The sequence below is a fragment of the Odontesthes bonariensis genome, chromosome 21 (genome assembly GCF_027942865.1).
Source record: "Odontesthes bonariensis isolate fOdoBon6 chromosome 21, fOdoBon6.hap1, whole genome shotgun sequence".
In the NCBI taxonomy this organism is placed as follows: Eukaryota; Metazoa; Chordata; class Actinopteri; order Atheriniformes; family Atherinopsidae; genus Odontesthes; species Odontesthes bonariensis.
Window position 1 is genome coordinate 22,126,063 of NC_134526.1, and position 18,355 is coordinate 22,144,417.

The window sequence follows — 18,355 nt, forward strand, 5'->3', positions numbered from 1 at the left end:
CATGGATTCTTTCCGGGTACTCAGGTTCTCTCCGGTACCCCGCAAAAATGTACATGTTAGGTTAATTGGTGACGCTAACAAGCCAGTGTATTTCTAGTGCTTGGATCATTGGCGAGGGTTGCGTTAGGAAAGGCATCTGGCGTAAAACATGCCAAATCAATGATGTGAGATCGACTCTGTGGCAACCCCTGATTAAAGGGAGAGGCTGAAAAAGAAGAAGAAGATTTGACTGTAAGGTGCACAAAAGGCTGAGGCAAGTTTGCTGTAAACTTTCTAAGACTTTTCCCAAAACTTCTTCACTTCTTCATGCATTTGCATGATGGGACTCAGAAAAATGTCTTTAAAGGTCAAAGTTAGTCAAAGTATCTTGATAGATCTCATCTGACTTCTACAACCTTTAAAAACTGAAAAAACAAGTTTTCATCAGTTTTGAATGATTACAGTTTGGTCCTTTTTGCACCCTGAGCAAAGTCAGAAAATTGAGTAAGCAACAAAGAAGCAATACAACCTCAAATAACCACAGTTCCACAGACTGAATCGTATAACCTTTAATAGGTGAAATCACTGCAAAATGTTCACTTGCAGCATTTAAAAGTCTTAATCATATCAAAAGCTCAAAATGTGTAAGTGACTGACAAGGTGAGGCGACCGCTCCGATTTCTCCCAAAGGGAGGTTCCGGGGGTCACGCCTGTTCGTCGGATAAAGAAATAGTCACAGTACACACAAAGCTGTATTAGCAAGTGTTACACAGCACAATAAAAACACAAGAGAAAGCATGATAGACACAAATATCTCTCAATCGTGCATGCTCAGCGTCGACGTCTTACCGTATTACCGCACTGAGATCTTAAAGAGGCGAGACATTTCAATAAAATGTGTTTCTCTCTCTGCAGAAGTACTGATACAGTACAGGACGGAGGAAAAAGTAACGAGAAGTCTTCAAGAAGATGGTGTTTCATCAAAACGAAACACGACCCAACATAAATTCAGGGAACAGCATTGGACATTCGCAAATAACATATGGGACAAAATACACGTTTTGACTGCGTACATAATAACATAACAAAACTGTTAAATACTGCATTTAAAATCAGTTTAATGTTGGCCTTAAAATTCGACCACATATAGTGGACCATTTAAGTTCATCTTATTGTTATTACTTGTATCTACATCACAACACTGGTGCACTCTTGAACACGGCACAGGGAAAAGTCTTAAATACTCAGAGGATGCGAGAGGCCTCACATGTACTGTATTTTCACTTTACTCAACTCAAAGCTGGTTTGTGAATATCATCAAAAAGAGACTGTACTGTGCAGTCAGTCCAAGTTTATATGATCCACGTGTAGGAGTGATGCTTACACGTGGCACATCTCTGCCAAAAAAACCCAAAGCAAACAACAAAAAACAGTATGATGCCAATTTCAGTGATGCAACCTTCATAATAATCCTTTTGTTCTTGCATCATCAGCCACCTCAGACACGTAGCATCGGCACGCCACTCACTGTCTTTCACCTCAGCTTTGGTTATTGATTACCTGTAAAGGGACCTTTACAATGGGGGACCCACAAAAGGCAGCTAATAATGACTCTGCATTCCAAGACATATACCTTTGCACTGTAACAAGGTATTTGTACAAAGTAAAGAGTATTGATTAAAAGCACAAAATGACCTCTCGTATGTTAACAAAACCTTTGTTGAAGTAGCAAGAACAGACGTAGGACCTGCCTAATGAGGGGATCAATGCAGCAGTGTGCAAATACAATACATGACAGTCAAAGTGCTTGAAGATTCAATATATTAGAGTGTGAGATAATATGGACACAGTGCTGTTATCAAAGACTGAAACTTCAGCTGCTAATCACATCTTTTGTGTATGCGCTGTCGCTGTGAAAATGCACACAGCTGCATTTTGGATTTTAGTTTTCTGACTGCCACAGGCTAGGGGCAGGAACCCCAGTGTATGTGCAGGTCAGAGCTATCCAGGAAGTCTGTGGAAAAGACACTAAGAGGTGTTTGGGGGCCCAGTGGGGCCAGCGTGGGACTTTCCTCGTCCCTCTCTTCTCCCATGTTGAGGTCCAACCAGTCTGTACTGTCCAACCCTTGCCCTCCCTCTCCCGCCATTTCAAAGGTATCCATGGGAGACGGGGCGCGGTCCAGGATGCTGGGAGTGCACAGCAGCTGGCTGTGGAGGTCATCGATCAACGTCAACAGGCCACCAGGCTCCACCCCAAGGATAGGCTTCCCAGTGGTGCTTTCCAGGAAGTCCTCCAGGCGTCCGTTTGTGCAGATGCCGAGGTGTTGTTTCTCGTCTGTGGTGTGCTGCGGAGAGCAGGCAGACTGGGGTAAGTCGCCGCTGGCAGCAATGGGGGAAGACAGCAAAAGATGGAGTGGTGAGGGAGTAGGGGAAGAAGCAGAGGAGTTTGGATTGAGATGGTCCAGAGAAGGGTCGGGAGCAGGCCCGAAGGTGGTGGACATTCCTGAGAGAGAAAAAAGAAAGACCACCTTAAAAACAGTGACTTTTGAGACGGTAATGCTCATGTGGGTCCTCATTCCCAAGTTATAAAGTCATTTAACTGCCAATTAAATTTGAAAGGGTAGTAGTAGAATTTGATTATTTAGCTACTTGAAAATATAATTGTTAATTCCAGACTATTAGAGCACCTTACCTCCTGCTTGTAAAATGATGTCAATGAAATCATCTTGATTCTGTGGATCCTGCTGAAAGACACACACAGAAACACATTATCCTTCAGCACTACACGACACGTTCACATAACACACGGGGGAACTACATGACAGCTTTACGTGACTTGGGATGATGTAGTGCCGATTGTAGAGGCTGCTAAAGTAAAATCTAATAAACAAACCCCCCCCAAACTGTAAAACATGAACGTTCCATTAAATTAGCAGCGTGTTGCCTTGCCTGTGACAATTCTCGCTTGTAAAAATGACACAATCAGACTCGCAGTGCATCTTACTTTGTCATCGGGCTGTGAGGCCGCTGTCCTGACGGAAGCTGGGGACGGAGGACTCAACAAGGCATCCAGGTCAGCGCACATCTCCTGCAGGAGGGACACAAGTTTCCAGTCCCCCTTTTTTCAAAGACAACTTAAAAGATCATTGGTGGGACTCTTCGGTTACTTACAGTCTGAGCGGGAGGTGACGAGCTATTTTGTCTCGTGGGCGCAGGTTGTTGGTCCTTGAAGAAAGGATGCAGACTGGGTGGTGCTGACAAACAGTGAGCTGCCCCCTGCTGTGGCTGCTGTGCAGACAGCTGAAGTGCTCCGTTCTGCATCTTCATGAAGATAAAGTGAAACTGTCCTTTAGGTGAGAGGCTGCAGGCAAACTCTTTTCATTTTTTTATCATCTATTTTGTCTCATTTTGAAATTGCTTCCATAACATTTCCTCATATATACATATGCATATCGGCCAGTTTACAAAAAGCTGGATTTTCCTGGATTTTGTTTACTGAGCATTGGTGCAAATGAATGCCTATCCAATCAGATAATGCCTCATTTGTATATATAACTGTGCGTTCTAGAAGAATTGTTCACACGTGAAAAAAAAACGTGACCGAAAAAGTACTTTATTCCTAAAAATATGTCGGTAATTATTCACGGTCTAAGTGAGATGACTGCATAACAGTCCTGATTAACCCAATAAGGGGGACGTGCCGCTCCATTAGACATTAAACCTGCACTGATACCACACAACGCACCAGCAACTCGATGACACGTCACACCCTCACCGCAATAAATGAAGTAAAAGAAAAATAGACACTTTTGCCATGAGTAATAAAGTGAGAGAAGAGAGGCAATAATTAAGGAAGTGAGAGAGAAAAAAGAGAGGATGTGAGAACGTATGAGCAGGAGACAGGGTGAGATTAAACTTCACACTGGCTTTTAGTGCTGGAGAGAGCACAGAGGAGAGAAACAGGATGCTAGGTGAGTAATGGCTGATTGCCAGCTTGGATTGGCTCTGTCAATAAAGTTGCTTACATATGTGTATGATAAAAATATTACAATAGTTTCTTCCTCTGCTCTGTGCATATTATAAATCGGAGAAGATTTAGGCGTCTTTAGCCCCTTTCACACTGCGACCCGCTACCTTAGCGGGTCCAAATTGGACCTTCGACCCGCGTCGAGCAATGTTAACGCTTGGCGTGTCGGGGTGACCCATGTCGCCTGAAGCCGAGTTCAGGGGGCGTTGCCTAGTGGCAGAGCATCACACGAAACACATAAAATGGTGGGCGTGTACAATGACGTAGACACAAGCCATGCGTCGGAGGTAGGATTAAATACACCTGTCTGCATCAAATTTTTCAAACAAACGATGGCAGGACACCTTGAGATATCGTTTATGCAATTGTATATGCAGTTCATGGAGATGTTACTTTACGGTGCGTGGGAAACCACGCTCTCCCATCTTTCTCGCCAGCCCTTCCAGCAGAGGTCCATCCTTCACCATCCCCGAAATGTGGCGGTAAATAACGTCCTCTGCTCGGAGGCTGAGGAGCTCGCGGACCTCCTTGTCTCCCCAGTTGCCCATTTTGAAAAATGTCTCGAACTTGATGTAGACTAAAACAGAGTGAAACTTGTCCTCACCTGTCGCTGTTGTTCTGAATCAGCTGTCCATTCTGTATTTTAAACTCCACACGCCACGCCCACGTCCGACCCGTGTCGATTGCGTTCACATCAAACTCGGCTTGACAAAAAGACTAGGGTCCGACGCGGGTCGAAAGGCGAGTCGAGTTGACGCGGCAGCCCGGGTCGTCAGTGTGAACGCAACAGCGGACACGCTAAATTTGCGGATTAAACGCGGGTTATTCGGCAGTGTGAAAGGGGCTTCAGACTCCTATCATCAAGCTAATGAAACATATTCATATGCTCCAGATGTTAACTTTACTTCTTTGACTGGCAGGAAATACACAACATTATGACAGCAGCCCTTTTATCCATGTTATGTCCTTTAACAGTGGTTGAAATGTAAGTCATAACCTTATCGTTTGTGTTGTTACAGCGCAAACGACCATGGATCTCTTAAAGTTGCGGTCGGCAACTTTCTTTTAGTCATATTAGCTTGAACTGTCATGGGATTCTGGAAGTAGAATATTAAATAGGCTGTTTAGGAAAAATAACGAAATCTGTAGCTCCCTCTGAAGCCTGTAATCGTGCTTGCAAAAACCGAGCGCTCCCGGCTGTTTTTAACCAATCAAGTTAGGGTGGAGGAATCCTACCTGTCAATCACAGCTTGTGCACACGCTGCTGAGCGTGAGTCTGCCCCAGCTTGTGTGCGCTCACACTGGTGTGAACTCACGTGCACAACCTCGTCCACAGAGGGGGAGGGGTTTGGGGGGCGATTCGGAGCTTGTTAGAGGTTGGGGGAGGGACCTGAAAGTTGTATCAGTTCGAATTTTCCGACTTTAGACTCGCAATTTTGAAAACCTGCCGACTGCAGCTTTAAAGGGACGGTATTTTATATAGGCCTATTTTTAAACATTTCCATGAAATTATTATCGCACCCTTTTTTAATTACTCTTATTTAATCAATTGTGACATTTTAACCATTTTACCTTATTTATGCATATAATTGAATTGTTTGTATTTATTCATATTTTACTGTGGGTCACATTAGGGTTAGGGATGACAGCTCAGTCACCTCAGCCTCATTTCAGATTGGCATGTGTTGTGGTAAATTCGATGTCTGCTAACCACTTGTCTTTTAAATGACACCTTGTTGTAGACCCAATGTCTGCAGACCATGTGTCTGTTGATTAACACAGAGACAATAATCATTTGAATGACCATTGTTACCAGATTCTACATCTCCCCAAAGTGCGAGACCGTCCCCGGGGGGGGGGGACGGGGACGGTTAAAGAATACACATCTGAAAAAACAGAACCCTTCCTCCTGTATAAATGCATCTGATTTCCTTTGTCCTGGGTCTTTCTTCACCATGAACGCTGACTGGTGTTGACTGACCCTTCTGCAGAAGAGAATAAACACGTGGCCGGCCGGCAAAAACGACAGATATCTCTATATTTCATTTCTCATCAGAGGTATTAGGAAGCAAGGGAAGAATTTTTCCATGACACATGCAAATATGTTCTTCTCGTGTAAAGTTTAACAAATTTCCCATCAAAGTCTTGGAAGTTTGCAACTTCTCCAAGGTTTCTCTACAAACTTGCAACACATGGCACTTTTTTGCCTTTTTGCGAGAGTGTTTCTTCAGCACTAATATCAGAGTAAATGAAAATATGCAGTCTTATTCATCTTAGGTCCTGTAACGTAAACTTACTGCGCCGCTTGATGCTTTTGGTGGCTTCTAACGGTGTCTTTGTCAGCCTCTTCTTCTTAAAACAACTTGAAGGGACATTATGTATTTTCTTCCCCCATCTAGTGGTGCAATTTTATTTTGCAAAGTCGAATGAATTTGCTCTCTAGCGCCTCGCGTTTTCAAATGTGCGTTGCAACTTCTTGAACTACGGCAGGTGGTATGTGTCAAGATTCAAGAAGCTATAGCTTCAGACTCAAGGTCCATACAAACAAAAAGACATCAAGACACACAGTACAAAGGATTACATAACACACATACAACAACACTATAAATACAGATGACAGATAACATGTCAGATAACATAAGTTGACATAGCCTTTGGTGTGCAAACAATGCAATTAGTCATATTCTGGGAGTTACCGGAAGTGACGTCGACGAAGCGGTAGCGTTAGCAGCAGTGTGTAGTTGCTATCTGGAAAGTGTTCTTTTAAATAAACTTTCTAATGCTTCATTTTGTGAGTTAAGAGCCTATGTGTACTACGGCAGAAGTTTGGTAACAATCAATGCATTATTAGTGGGATAATTTACGAGATAAAATCTATTTACCATTAGCGCCAGTAATAAGCCATTCGGCGGACGTGACGTCAAAATGACGTCATTTCCGCTTCCAGGCCTGGCGTTGGGGAAAACGCGATTCGAAGTGCTTTATGTCCCTCTCGGTACTTCTTCGTTTTTCATAGACCGGAAGGACATTGCAGCCTCCATAGAGCTTACCCGCTCTATGTAGATAAAGACAAGTTATTCTTCACTCAGGAGGATAAGTGACATTTTTGACAGAGATAATTTTACACCAATGAGGACTAATTTATGAATGAATATGTTGATTTGAGCTAATAAATGACTTAATTTATTACATAGTGTCCCTTTAAAACTGATTTAGCACTTCTGTGTGAAATCTTGAAAGTTGTTCCTCACATCTAAGTTGCTTTGAATAAAAGGGTCCGTTAACTGCCTGCGAATGTGAAAAGACCGGAAGCAATGAGGGCATTTCTAACCCCAGAGCCTGCAGGCAGCGCCCAGGGCAGCAAAAAGCAGCTTTAAAGAGGTCAGGAGGAAGTGATGGAAATTTTACAACTTTTAGAGGTTTTGTAGATTCCATGTCGACCATGAGGCAGATCATATACGGAAGCAACAGTGAGTTAACTCCATGACCAAGCTAACAGGAGATAACCAAACCTCGGACCCTTAAATAGCAACCTAATGTGTTAGACCTGGCTTTATCTAGAAAGGTTAGCTCGTTTTCTTCTAAATTCCATAACTGATAAGAAGTTTTTAAAAACGCATAAACGTACATAAAGATACGTTTATTTCATACACGGTGCTCCACTGAATCCTGGCATTTTTTAGGCTGGATTTTCCCCAAACGCCTCATGCTCCAGCAACACCTGCACTCGACGAGCGACACGTGCTTTAAGACGAGGTGCGAAATCAGATGAAAAATCTTCCAACCTCACCTTTGAGTCGAGTTGCTTCAGAAATCCCGCACGCTGTTTGCTTCTGGTAACCTGAGCAGGAAAGATGCTGGGGAGCTCGGCTGGAGTCGAGTGGAGACGCTGCGGAGAAATTAAGAATTCAAACAGTTGTTCGTGCTGAATATGAATTACATCAGAAAATGAAGAAAAGCCTCTGAGCTTTTCCTCCATTTCCAGGAAGCTCGGCGCAGTGCAGCAGCAGCGGCAGCAGCCAGGGATCTGTTCATTCTTCTAGGTTTGGCTTGTTGGCACCAGTAAGCTGAAAGCTACGCCGCTGCTTGATGCGTTTGAAAAGCCCAAAGACCAACTGCAGTAATCACCCGAGGGCTCCCAGTGTAGATTCTCCTTTGGCTGAGTAGCTGAGCTGGGATTGACCTTAGTAACAAAGTGCCTGGAGATACCATTTAAAATAGGGTCTTTGCTATATACACACACACACAAACAGATACACATATATATATTTATGTATGCAGTACCTACATTTCCCAGAACAATTTACAAAAAGTTTTAATACCTGCAGTGCAATGTGATTTGTTGCTTTCCCCTCTGAGGCGTCAGCTCTTTCATCTCCTGTAATGTGATTGGTCAGTGAAATCAAGAAGCGGTTGTCGTTGCCATCACCGACCGCAGCAGGGGGGAGGTCACTCTTTAGGAGTTCCGGTGGGAAGGAGGGAGTTGAGTGACTGGTCGGTTCGAGGTCGGTTCGAGCCATCTGTACAAAGATAAAGCACGTTTTTTAGATGTTTTTTAGATTTCCCCTTCTCCTATGAGTCGTCCCGAGTCAGCTGGGCCTTTAAATTTTCAAATCTGACCAGATCCACAGGATTTTGTTTTGAGGAAAACTTAACCACAGAATATTTCTGGCATAATAAGTAAATATGACAGCAGATATGACACTATTATAGGCTGTATATACAGAATCCATTCCTGACCTGGGCCTGATTATTTCTCCTGTGACAGTACCTGTTGTTGATTCAGATGTATCTTGGTCTGTATCTGGATCTGTTGCTGCTTGGATTGCCTCACATTGCAGGATTGCTTTGGCTGCATCGGCCCCGACTGTTGTTGCTTTTGTTGCGCTGCCAACCGCTGCTTCTGCTGCTCGTGTTGTTTGGGCAGCGCTTTTTGCGATTTCTTTTGTCTCTGCAGACACAGCTTCTGCTGTGGCTCTGACATCTGAATGTGGTTCTGAATGTTGTGCTGCCGCTGCAGGAGTCTCTGAATGGCCTGTTGCTGAGCCAGCTGCAGAGCCGGCTGGTGGAGACAAACAAGTTCTTGTTTTTTCTGCACACCTTTCCGCTCTGGCTTGAGTTGCAGATGCGTCTGATCCTGCGCCACCTGATTTTGGGTGAAAGACTGCAGTAATCCGTGAGCGTCTGACGATTGCACAGATGGCTCAGATCCACCTATCTCAATCTCAACTGCTTCCTGTTTGACGGTTAACTCGTTTGCATCCATTTCACTTGAAAGGGATGATACTTGCGGGGCAAACGGCTCGTGATCAGGAGGTTCTTCTTTCACTCTTCGAAGAATTAGCGGCTCTGGGGCTCGTCCCTCTCTGGTCCCGAGCTCTAGCTGCATCTTCAGCACCTCCACCAGCCTCTGCTTCTGCATCAGCCTCCTGGTAAGCTCTGCAATCTGCTTATCTTTCTCCTGCAGCATTTTGTCCTTGTCAATAGTCACAAGAGAAGCTGCAGTTGTTGAGGAGGGGGCAGGTGAAGAGGCAAAGCAGTGTTTCTGTAGAGAGGCAGACTTTAAAGAGAACTGACAAGGTGCCTGGGTGGAACATGGGGGCTCTTCTTTAACGTGAACAGCCACTGAAGATGGCTGAAGGCTCAGCTCGGTGAAAGGAGAACTTATCTAAAAGAAAGGAAATCCTTTTTAGTGCTATTAGGGGTTTTATTAAGATGTTGACATACAGAGGTAAAGATATATTTGATCCTTTCCTTCAATTGGTTATATATATAAATATATATATATATATATGTATTAATGAAATAATAATAAACGTTACACACCCTAAAAATACTTGCTTACTTACTAGATTTTAGTGATTTAGACTTTGAGATGTGCAAGTTTTAGACTGTGGTGTTTGCACCCAAAACAAAGGAGTATTGCCAAGACTAAATCATGTCTTTCATTTGGTGAAATACTGTATAAATCACCCCGCTTTCATCCCAGGGCATCTGGATTATTGTAGGTTATCACTTCCTTTCCCATGTTGCTTCTTTCATACTTTTAACACGTTATGACTTCAGCTGATCTTGACTAAACGAGTTCTGATACGAGGTGCAATTAAAGCCCTATTCACATATGTGTCAGATGAATGGCTTGTCTAAATGGTGGCGGGTGTCTGATCGATGTGCTGCAGCAAACCACAAAAGAGTCTGACCAGTTCTCCCAGCAGGTTGCTGTTAAAGCGGATGCCTTTTGGGCTCACGGGGGCCGGTGTGCTGGATCGCGGTTTGATGTTGCCGACGACGCATCTCTTGAGCCGCTCAGGAGTTCCTGCAGTTTTGATGAAAAAAAAAAAAAAAAACGCTACCTGCATCAGTTATATTTTAAAATTCTTTTAACACTAGACTCTACATCAGACATTCACAATGTGCACATTGCAATTTCTTTAGAAAGAATCTTCTATCGCTCCCTTTTACTGCAGGAAAACATTAGATGTGCATGTAAGACCCTTAATAAGGTCACAGACCGATGCGAGAAGATGCCTGGCGGGGCTGAAACTGCTCCTCTTGTAATGCGCCGTTATTGGTGGTGGCGGTTTCAGCTTTTTTGGAGGATCTGCCGCCTCCTCCTTCGGGCCCTGGCCCTGTGGTACCCCCTGCTGTTGGAGAGGGGGTAGTGTCGCCGCCTCGGTTCAGTTCCTGGTAGGTCTTCAGCCTCTCGATGAGGTTGTTTTTGGTGCCAGAGACGGGCAAACTGCGCAGCTTCAATTCCGACTTTAACTCTGCAACCTGGCGGAGTGCAAGACAAATTGAGATGGGAGGGCGGAGAAAATGATGAAGATAAATATGAATGGAAAATTGGAAAGCATCAAAGGAGAAAGAGGAGAGGAAAACAAGAAGAAAGAATAATTTGTCACTGTTTGTTTTTAACTGCTTGGAGCTGGCAGGGACACTTTTCTTTGACAAAGCTTTGAAAGCAGAACATGTTTTACACGTGTCAAGCGTCACTGTATTTACACTGTAATTATTCTATGCTAAACACTTGGCGTTCAGCCATCACCAACACCTATCAGTTTGGAATGACCGCAGTTTTCCTTGAGGTTACAATGTTGCTGTTCAACTAACCTTCATTCCATCCAGATTAGGATGCACTGACGCTGCTTTGGTCCCGGCTAAAGGAGCAGAACCCAGACAGATGTAGTTAAGCTGGTCAGAGAGGACGGGTGACGGGGCAGCAGCAGGTCGAGGCGGGGACGAGGTAGACATGGAATTGGAAGAGGAAGACGGTTTCGGATCTCTGTTTGGAGAAAGAAAGTCAAACCAAAAGTAAACCTTCACACAAAGCGACAGCAGTCAAGTTCCTGTCTCCCATGTTCCACCAAGACAAAGCCTTTATCAAACTCTTCCAACATCCCAGAATGGTAAAGCGCATGCTTCCAGATGAACTCCCCACTCACTTGGGGGGTGCAGGCAGGATGGTGTGGTAGTTGTAGTGCTGTTGCTGCTGACTGAGGATTTGGAGTTGCAGGAAGAGCTGCTGCTGCTGGAGGATCTTGGCATAGGATGAGTCCAGATGTGGAGGAGGCTCTTTGTCTCCCTTCTGGTCAGGAGGGATGTACTGATGGTACTTCAACTTCTTGATCTACAAGGCAACACATTAACAACTTTCAGCATGAGCAATGAGAACTGACTTTACATGAATAAAAAAACGGGAAAAATTAAAAAATGTACCTTCGGTTTGTTGTCCTTGGTCTTTTTGTGTCTCAGGGAAAGGCGATCGGAGTTTGGTTTAGGCTGGGGCTGAAAAAAGACAAACGTTACAGATGTTTTTCACTGTCAGAAACAAGTTCAGTGGTCACTCTTTTTGTACTTTAGCAGTAGTTTGATCTCTACCATCTCAGAGAAAAAAAGATAAACAGCCTGTAAATGCTACGCAACAGTCCGTCACAAGCTAGTTGCTAAGTTGCTAGCTGCTTACTGTTTGAAGTTAGCTACATATCATAGAAACAAAACATTAACAGCAGTACAATGACACTTAGACTGAAAAGGAACTGCAACTTCATCTTTTAAGTGCTTTATCTTCCAAACAATAGTTTCCCAGGGAGCACTGGATGTGACTTCAACAGTGTCTAACTCTCATTTAGCCATGAATATCTCAGGCTAACCTTATAGCACCTTTAGCTCGAGATGTTTAGCCCTCTTTCATTTTTTTATATCATTCATTCCCAAAGTTGTTTGTGGGGAATTTTATGTTTTTTTTAAATTAAAAAAAAATGTTCTTGTTTGTTTTCTTTTTTATTGATGATAGGGAGAAAAACTAAGTATTACCGGCCTTATTGTGCACTTACTTTGTTTCATTAAGTATAAATTGTACTGGTGAGAACATAAAAATGAGATGCCCAATCAACTCTTCTGAGATTTATTATCATTTATTTCACCTCACTGCATTTTACTCAAGTATATTTTATCAAGAATAGGTGAATAAAAAAAGTTGTGATTTATGAAATGTCTATCACTTTTAAATGGCTATTAAGATGATGCTTAACTGGCAATAGAAACAGTCCTAAATGTTTGTTAATGCACAAATTCTCTTTTCAAGAAACTAGCCCGATTGTAAATTGGGTCACGAGGATTTATCAACTTTAAAAAGTGGGTTCCCAGAAAAAAAGTTTGGGCAACACTGCTTTATACCGCACCAACAACTGTAAATATTAAAGATTTCAGTTTCATTTCAGTTGTTATAAATTTGGATTCAGCCTGTGTGCCGTATCCAGAGAATCATAAAAGTTGAAGTTTACCCCAAAACATGACAAATTCAGTTTACATCCTTCATGTTGGGAGTAAAGGTGGTATATTCCCAGATTTACCTGTAGCGCAGAGAAGAATAACATCCATTTAGTATGGTTTGGAAATTACAGCCCAACTACTCCACTTTTCTCTTGGATCAGCAGTATGACAGTCTGCTGGAGTTTACAGTAACATGGCTTTATGGCTTCGTGAGTTCTCAACCAAAATAGCTCAGTGTGATGACCAGCCACTGTCACATCAGTTTTACGTGAAAGCCCAGACAGAGCGGCTACTGTGAACGCCAGTGAATCCACGCAGAAAGCACATTTGTCATTCTCGGTGAAGACAAACGATTACTGACAGGTGTCACTTACCTTGATGTCAGAGTTAGCACCTGTCCTCTGTGCAGACGATGCCGCAGTCCTATTGGTCAGCTTCAGTGCAGTGAGGGATCCAGCTATCGATGGAAAATGAAGAGCTGGTGGAGGAGCCTGGTTTAAGAGATAGAAGCTCGGTGATTACCGATAGTTACACCATAATCTAAGTGCTTCAGTCTGACATTCAAGGTTACACTATTAAATCCATGCTTTATATGCATTACATGTTAGTAAAGCTGTGTAACCCAACTCCCTGGAGGGTTTGTACCTGAGTCGGGGATTGGATGCTGCTGCCAGCTAGTTTCTCTGTTGGGGAACGCACAGCTCCAGGGCCCAGAGGATAGTCCAGGCTTACCGGTCCAGGAGACAGGCTGTCATTACTGTCCTCATCGCATGACGAGTTCTCCCCTGCGGCCTTTGGAAACTGTGTCTCTGAGAGAGGAAGGTAGGATTATGGAGAGAGATGCAAAGGAAATAATTCATACCCAACTAAGTTGAACCAAATGTCAGAACCGGTGACTGTATCTACCTATATGCTTGAGAGTTTATAACTGTATTTCTTGCGTACACCTTGAAAACGGGAAGCTTCACAGGAAGTGTTTAGATACCTCCTTTCAAATCAGGACCTACTGTCCTTCTTAATAGACTGTGAACATCCACAAACTATCACCAGTGCCTCCTGAAGTTTCTTCACTGTTCGCTCTAGAACTGTCAGGCAGAAGATTTCCCCCCGATACAATAAATTCATCCTCCATACAGCCAAATGAGGATGGACACTCATACTAGTTTTCATGTGACAGATGACGCCTGTCAAAGTACAGCATTATGCTAGAAATTCGAGATGATCAGTTGGGCAATTTATGCAGTCAATACATTAACTGTTTAACTGCGATGGGTTCTCCTCTTTATGCCCGACACTAATAATATCCACTTTACTGATTTTTATTCTCAGCAGCAAATTATCACAAGTGAATAGAGTAGAAAGTGACATACAAATCAAGTAAGGTAATATAAAGTGCACTTATCGAACACAGTACAAATGTTTCAGTATTAACCAGCACCGGAAAGGTTGAGTCATCCTACAGCACGGCAATATATTTAAGCCACGATCTCAGTGCTAATTTTTCCCTCACGAATATCATATCATCATGTGATTATTATGCAGACTTATAAGTATTCGCCAGGATTTAGGTAATAATGGTGCCTGCTACGACCCCCTGGACTGGTAAAGAGACATTTTTATTTAATTATTTATCTATTTCAATAGATGTGTATAATTCAATTACAGGAGCAGCTAAGAAAGCTATGTGGAACACACTGCTGGACATTAATTTACCATCAGCAGGCGATGATGAAAACACAACATGGGACTGATTTAATATCCTCTGATCCAATAATGTGATGAGTTACCAACTGCTGTTCTCTGTGTGTGTGGGTATGTGTGTGTGTGCGTGAGTGTGTGTGTGTGTGTGTGTGTTTAGGATAAAAAGGGAATGGTATTTCAAACTAAAGGCTTAAGATCAATCATATTTAGGAGGGCTTTTACGTACCTACTAATGGTGTGAGCCCGGCCTCGTCACTAAGATGAGAGTTTTTGTTTTTTCCATTACTCAGAGTTGTTCTGAGAATGGTCCCAAATAATTAGTTTAGGCTAAGTTAGGTGCTCTCATAGAAGCTTTATGGATACAGCTCTGGGATTTCATGGTCGTCATGGTTCCTCTTCAGGTGCATCATCGCAGCATAATTGAAAAACAAACTAAAACATTGAAAGCTCTTTCCTGGAATTCTATTCCCCCTGTACTGATAAATTATTACCATCATACATTTATACTGCTGATGAAGCTATTTTTAGGACAGATTCCCTCAGGTTCCACATGGGATACGTTTAATTAAATTTAAATGAATTTCAGGGACTATCCTCCACACAAATAAGGTGGTCACCCTCTCAAATTAATGCATTTGACGCCTAATCATAATAATTTTTTAACCTTAACCAAGTAGTTTTAATCTTCAAGCTCAAACCCTAATTTGTTGATTACAAACCCAAACAGGAAGTCATGACGTTCACTCCTAACGTGTCGTATTTACATTTGAAGGAGGCCTCCACATCAAAATGGCTTCCACCTGTTTCTGCTCTTGGGTGTGTGTCTTTATGATAAAATAGGCCTGTAACCTAAAGCCTGAAGATCTATCAATTGAGTGCTTTTACATGCGAGTGTGTTTGTTTTTCTTGGACAAAAATCACGGCCAGGAAAAGCCTTTGTCATACCTACGAATGAGGTGAGCCCGGCCTCCTCACTAAGATGAGAGTTTTTGTCTTTTCCTTGCTCTGAGTTCCACTGAGATTGGTCCTAAATAATGACTCTTAAGGTGCAACAGGCTAAGTTAGGGGCTCTCTGAGAGGATTATTTAGAGACTTTATGGATATAACCCTGGGATTCCATGGTTGCCATGGCTCCTCCTCAGGTGCATCATCGCAGCATCTTTTAAAAACAAACAGAATTTTTTCCCCAAGTTCTGAGAAATCATGACCCTTTGCTGAGGATTTGTTGGACCCAGACACGGACTAAAGACTCCCAGAGACTCACAAAAATTGAGTGTAAATGTTTTAAAACTGGTTTACAGAACTGCTGAACTATGACCATAGTGCTGTTGAACATCACTGCAGAATACATAATCAGATCATTCAGACTGCCCAGGGGGGAGAACCAAGTAGAGGAAAAAACGTTTTAAATCTAAGACAGTGACTGTTTGAGCACATCTACACTTAATATTGCATGAAAGCTGAATCAGAGCACAAACGATGAACACTCTGATAGAGAGCATCTGTTTATTTATTCATTTTTTAATCCGAGCACCAACCTTACACGCCCATGGACAAAAAGACTTCAGGGGAGACATCCAATTCAAATCAGGAGACGCATATCTGCAAATAACATTACAAAACACACTGGTGTTTTGTGTTACAAGCTTATCTAGCAGCAAGTGGAAGCCAAACATTTTGGTGCCTGTTGGTTTACGAGGTCTACATTATTCAGCCTTGTTTATTGGCTTTTTACATTTCTAAGGACCAAAGCAACTAAAGCTCAGTCTGCATAATCTAATCTCCCAACATATTTCCAGGCAGACTGGATCCCAGTCAATCATTTTCATATTAATAAAGCTACGACTTTCTCGTGTTCCAGTAGGACCTCATTTTTCTCAAGGACACAAATGTGCTAAGCAGTGAGATGCCTTTGCACCTAATTAAGATAAACTGAAACAGGGACGAAAGAGAATCATTTATGGGTATATATGCACCCTGACCCAGTGCTAATATGCTAATAACAACCACATGCATAAGCTGAAGAAAGACCACTTGGGGCTGGATGTTTTTTTTTAGAATGCCTGTAAAATCATTGAATCAATTGAATGAAACGTATTAAAATGCAGGCAGTGTTTTAAATGGATGTGGAGTTCTTCCGTGCTGGATTCTATCTCCAAAGGTATGATAGATGAACAGGCCTCTGTGTTGCCAATGAGGAAGAAGTGAACCTAAGAATAAGTGACGCGTTTCCAAGATGAAAGAATCTTACTCCTAATGAGTATCGCCGATGAATCTTTGATTAGGAGTCTTCCCCTGCTCGTGTGCTTAGGAGCCTCCCTGATGGGTACGTGCATGCAGATGAGCGGCAGGAAATTCAAAACATAATGTTCCTAACCCAAAAATACACACAACCTCCAAGCAAACCGTACATTTAAAAAAAATAATAATAATTCCTACCCTGCAGTTGATCAGGCACACACACATACATAATACAGACATTAACTCCAGAACTGTGTTCATCCTCTTTGTTTCTTCTTGTGACAATTTAGATTTTCACCTCCATGCTTTTCAATCACATGCTGGAAGGCAATATGAAACAAGTGGTTGCTAAAGACTAATTTAGTAATTCTCAATGTTTTGACTCCTTACCTAAACTCAGTGTGTGGTTTGGGCTCGTTGTCACATTTCAGATGTGCTAAAGTCCATGAGCCCTAATCATTTCCACCTCACTTAGTCATTAAAATATTAGTTTGGCATAAGCACATCAATTAACCAAAACTACCAAAACGGTGAAATATAATGTAATTACACCACATCACTGCTTCATCTCATTGTGTAAACAGTCTCATAATGATCATTCATTTTTTATTTTTTTTTGTTTTTTTTAAATAAATTTGACAAAATGTTGGGACACTGTGTAAAATGTAAATTAAATAAGGAATACAATGATTTGCAAATCATCTAAATGTTGTCTTTTATTCAAAATGTTAAAATGTTTTTTTTTTAAAAACGTGTTGTTACACACGTTTGCTCACCACTGTGTTGCAGCACCTCTTAAACATACTTCCTGGAAGCGTTTAGGTGCTCAAATGAATGGATGGTGTAGTTTCGAAAGTGACTTTCTCCATACAGGATTTCAACTGCTCGACAGTTTGATGACCCACTTGTGTGTGTGTGTGCGCACCAAGCTTTGTGTAGTTATATCTTTGCTTGTAAACTCTGTGTAAATCTTAGAGCTTCTACAGAAAGTGGCAGTAATGCAATTGTGTTTATTGTGTAGGTGTGACAGAGATGGATAATCCAGCAGCATTGTATGATATTGAATCTCTGCACTATTCCTACTGCACATCAATCAAGTTGGTGGATCAACTGTCTTTGATCTCATCTAGTGCGGACACGGGATAAACAAAAAATGTTGTTTTACAAATAACGCAACGTGCAAAAGCCTTAAAGCAACCCTCTGTTACGACCCAGCTCAGCCATTGAAAGGGAAAGTAGCATCGAACCAGATCCTATTGGTTGAAGGTAAATGTAATTTGTGATGAAAGTTTAAGTGTACAACAACAAAAGCTAATCTGCAATTGAAATAGAAATCAGCAAAACACAATTGTTACAAAGCAAAAGATTATTCTAATCTAAAAGCAAAGTAGTAAATCAAAAGTTGAACACGAGTACATTAGTTGATACCCCTGCTCTTAATGAATCTAACAAAAGAAAAAACAGGAGTGTTTCATCTAAGTGCCATTTATACCTTCACAAAGGTCTTCGTCTGCAGCGCTCGTAGGTAGCCATTTTTTTTCAACGCAGATGGACAGACATGCCGTCCTCCAAAAAAGTTAACAATGCATGTACTTTGAAGGTGATGCTATGATTCATTTCATTTCATTACACAAA

The 18,355-nt window shown here is 42.2% G+C and overlaps 1 protein-coding gene across 2 annotated transcripts in view; it reads right to left on the reverse strand.

Annotated features, from left to right (window-relative positions):
- Positions 1-545: 545 nt before the first annotated feature.
- LOC142371663 (myocardin-related transcription factor A-like) overlaps positions 546-18,355 on the reverse strand; it is a 33,624-nt gene continuing 15,814 nt past the window's right edge. Inside the window, exons 6-19 of one of the 2 annotated variants that reach the window (XM_075454376.1) lie at positions 13,424-13,587; positions 13,153-13,269; positions 11,723-11,791; positions 11,449-11,633; positions 11,117-11,288; positions 10,519-10,780; positions 10,207-10,322; positions 8,778-9,674; positions 8,329-8,526; positions 7,797-7,895; positions 3,151-3,300; positions 2,984-3,067; positions 2,672-2,720; positions 546-2,482 (exon numbers count right to left, since the gene is read on the reverse strand). In XM_075454376.1, coding sequence (XP_075310491.1) covers positions 1,944-2,482; positions 2,672-2,720; positions 2,984-3,067; positions 3,151-3,300; positions 7,797-7,895; positions 8,329-8,526; positions 8,778-9,674; positions 10,207-10,322; positions 10,519-10,780; positions 11,117-11,288; positions 11,449-11,633; positions 11,723-11,791; positions 13,153-13,269; positions 13,424-13,587 — 3,101 coding nt within the window. In that variant the 3' untranslated portion in view covers positions 546-1,943. Of the gene's footprint in view, positions 2,483-2,671; positions 2,724-2,983; positions 3,068-3,150; positions 3,301-7,796; positions 7,896-8,328; positions 8,527-8,777; positions 9,675-10,206; positions 10,323-10,518; positions 10,781-11,116; positions 11,289-11,448; positions 11,634-11,722; positions 11,792-13,152; positions 13,270-13,423; positions 13,588-18,355 lie in introns of both variants that reach the window. The other variant, XM_075454375.1, reaches the window with a different exon arrangement.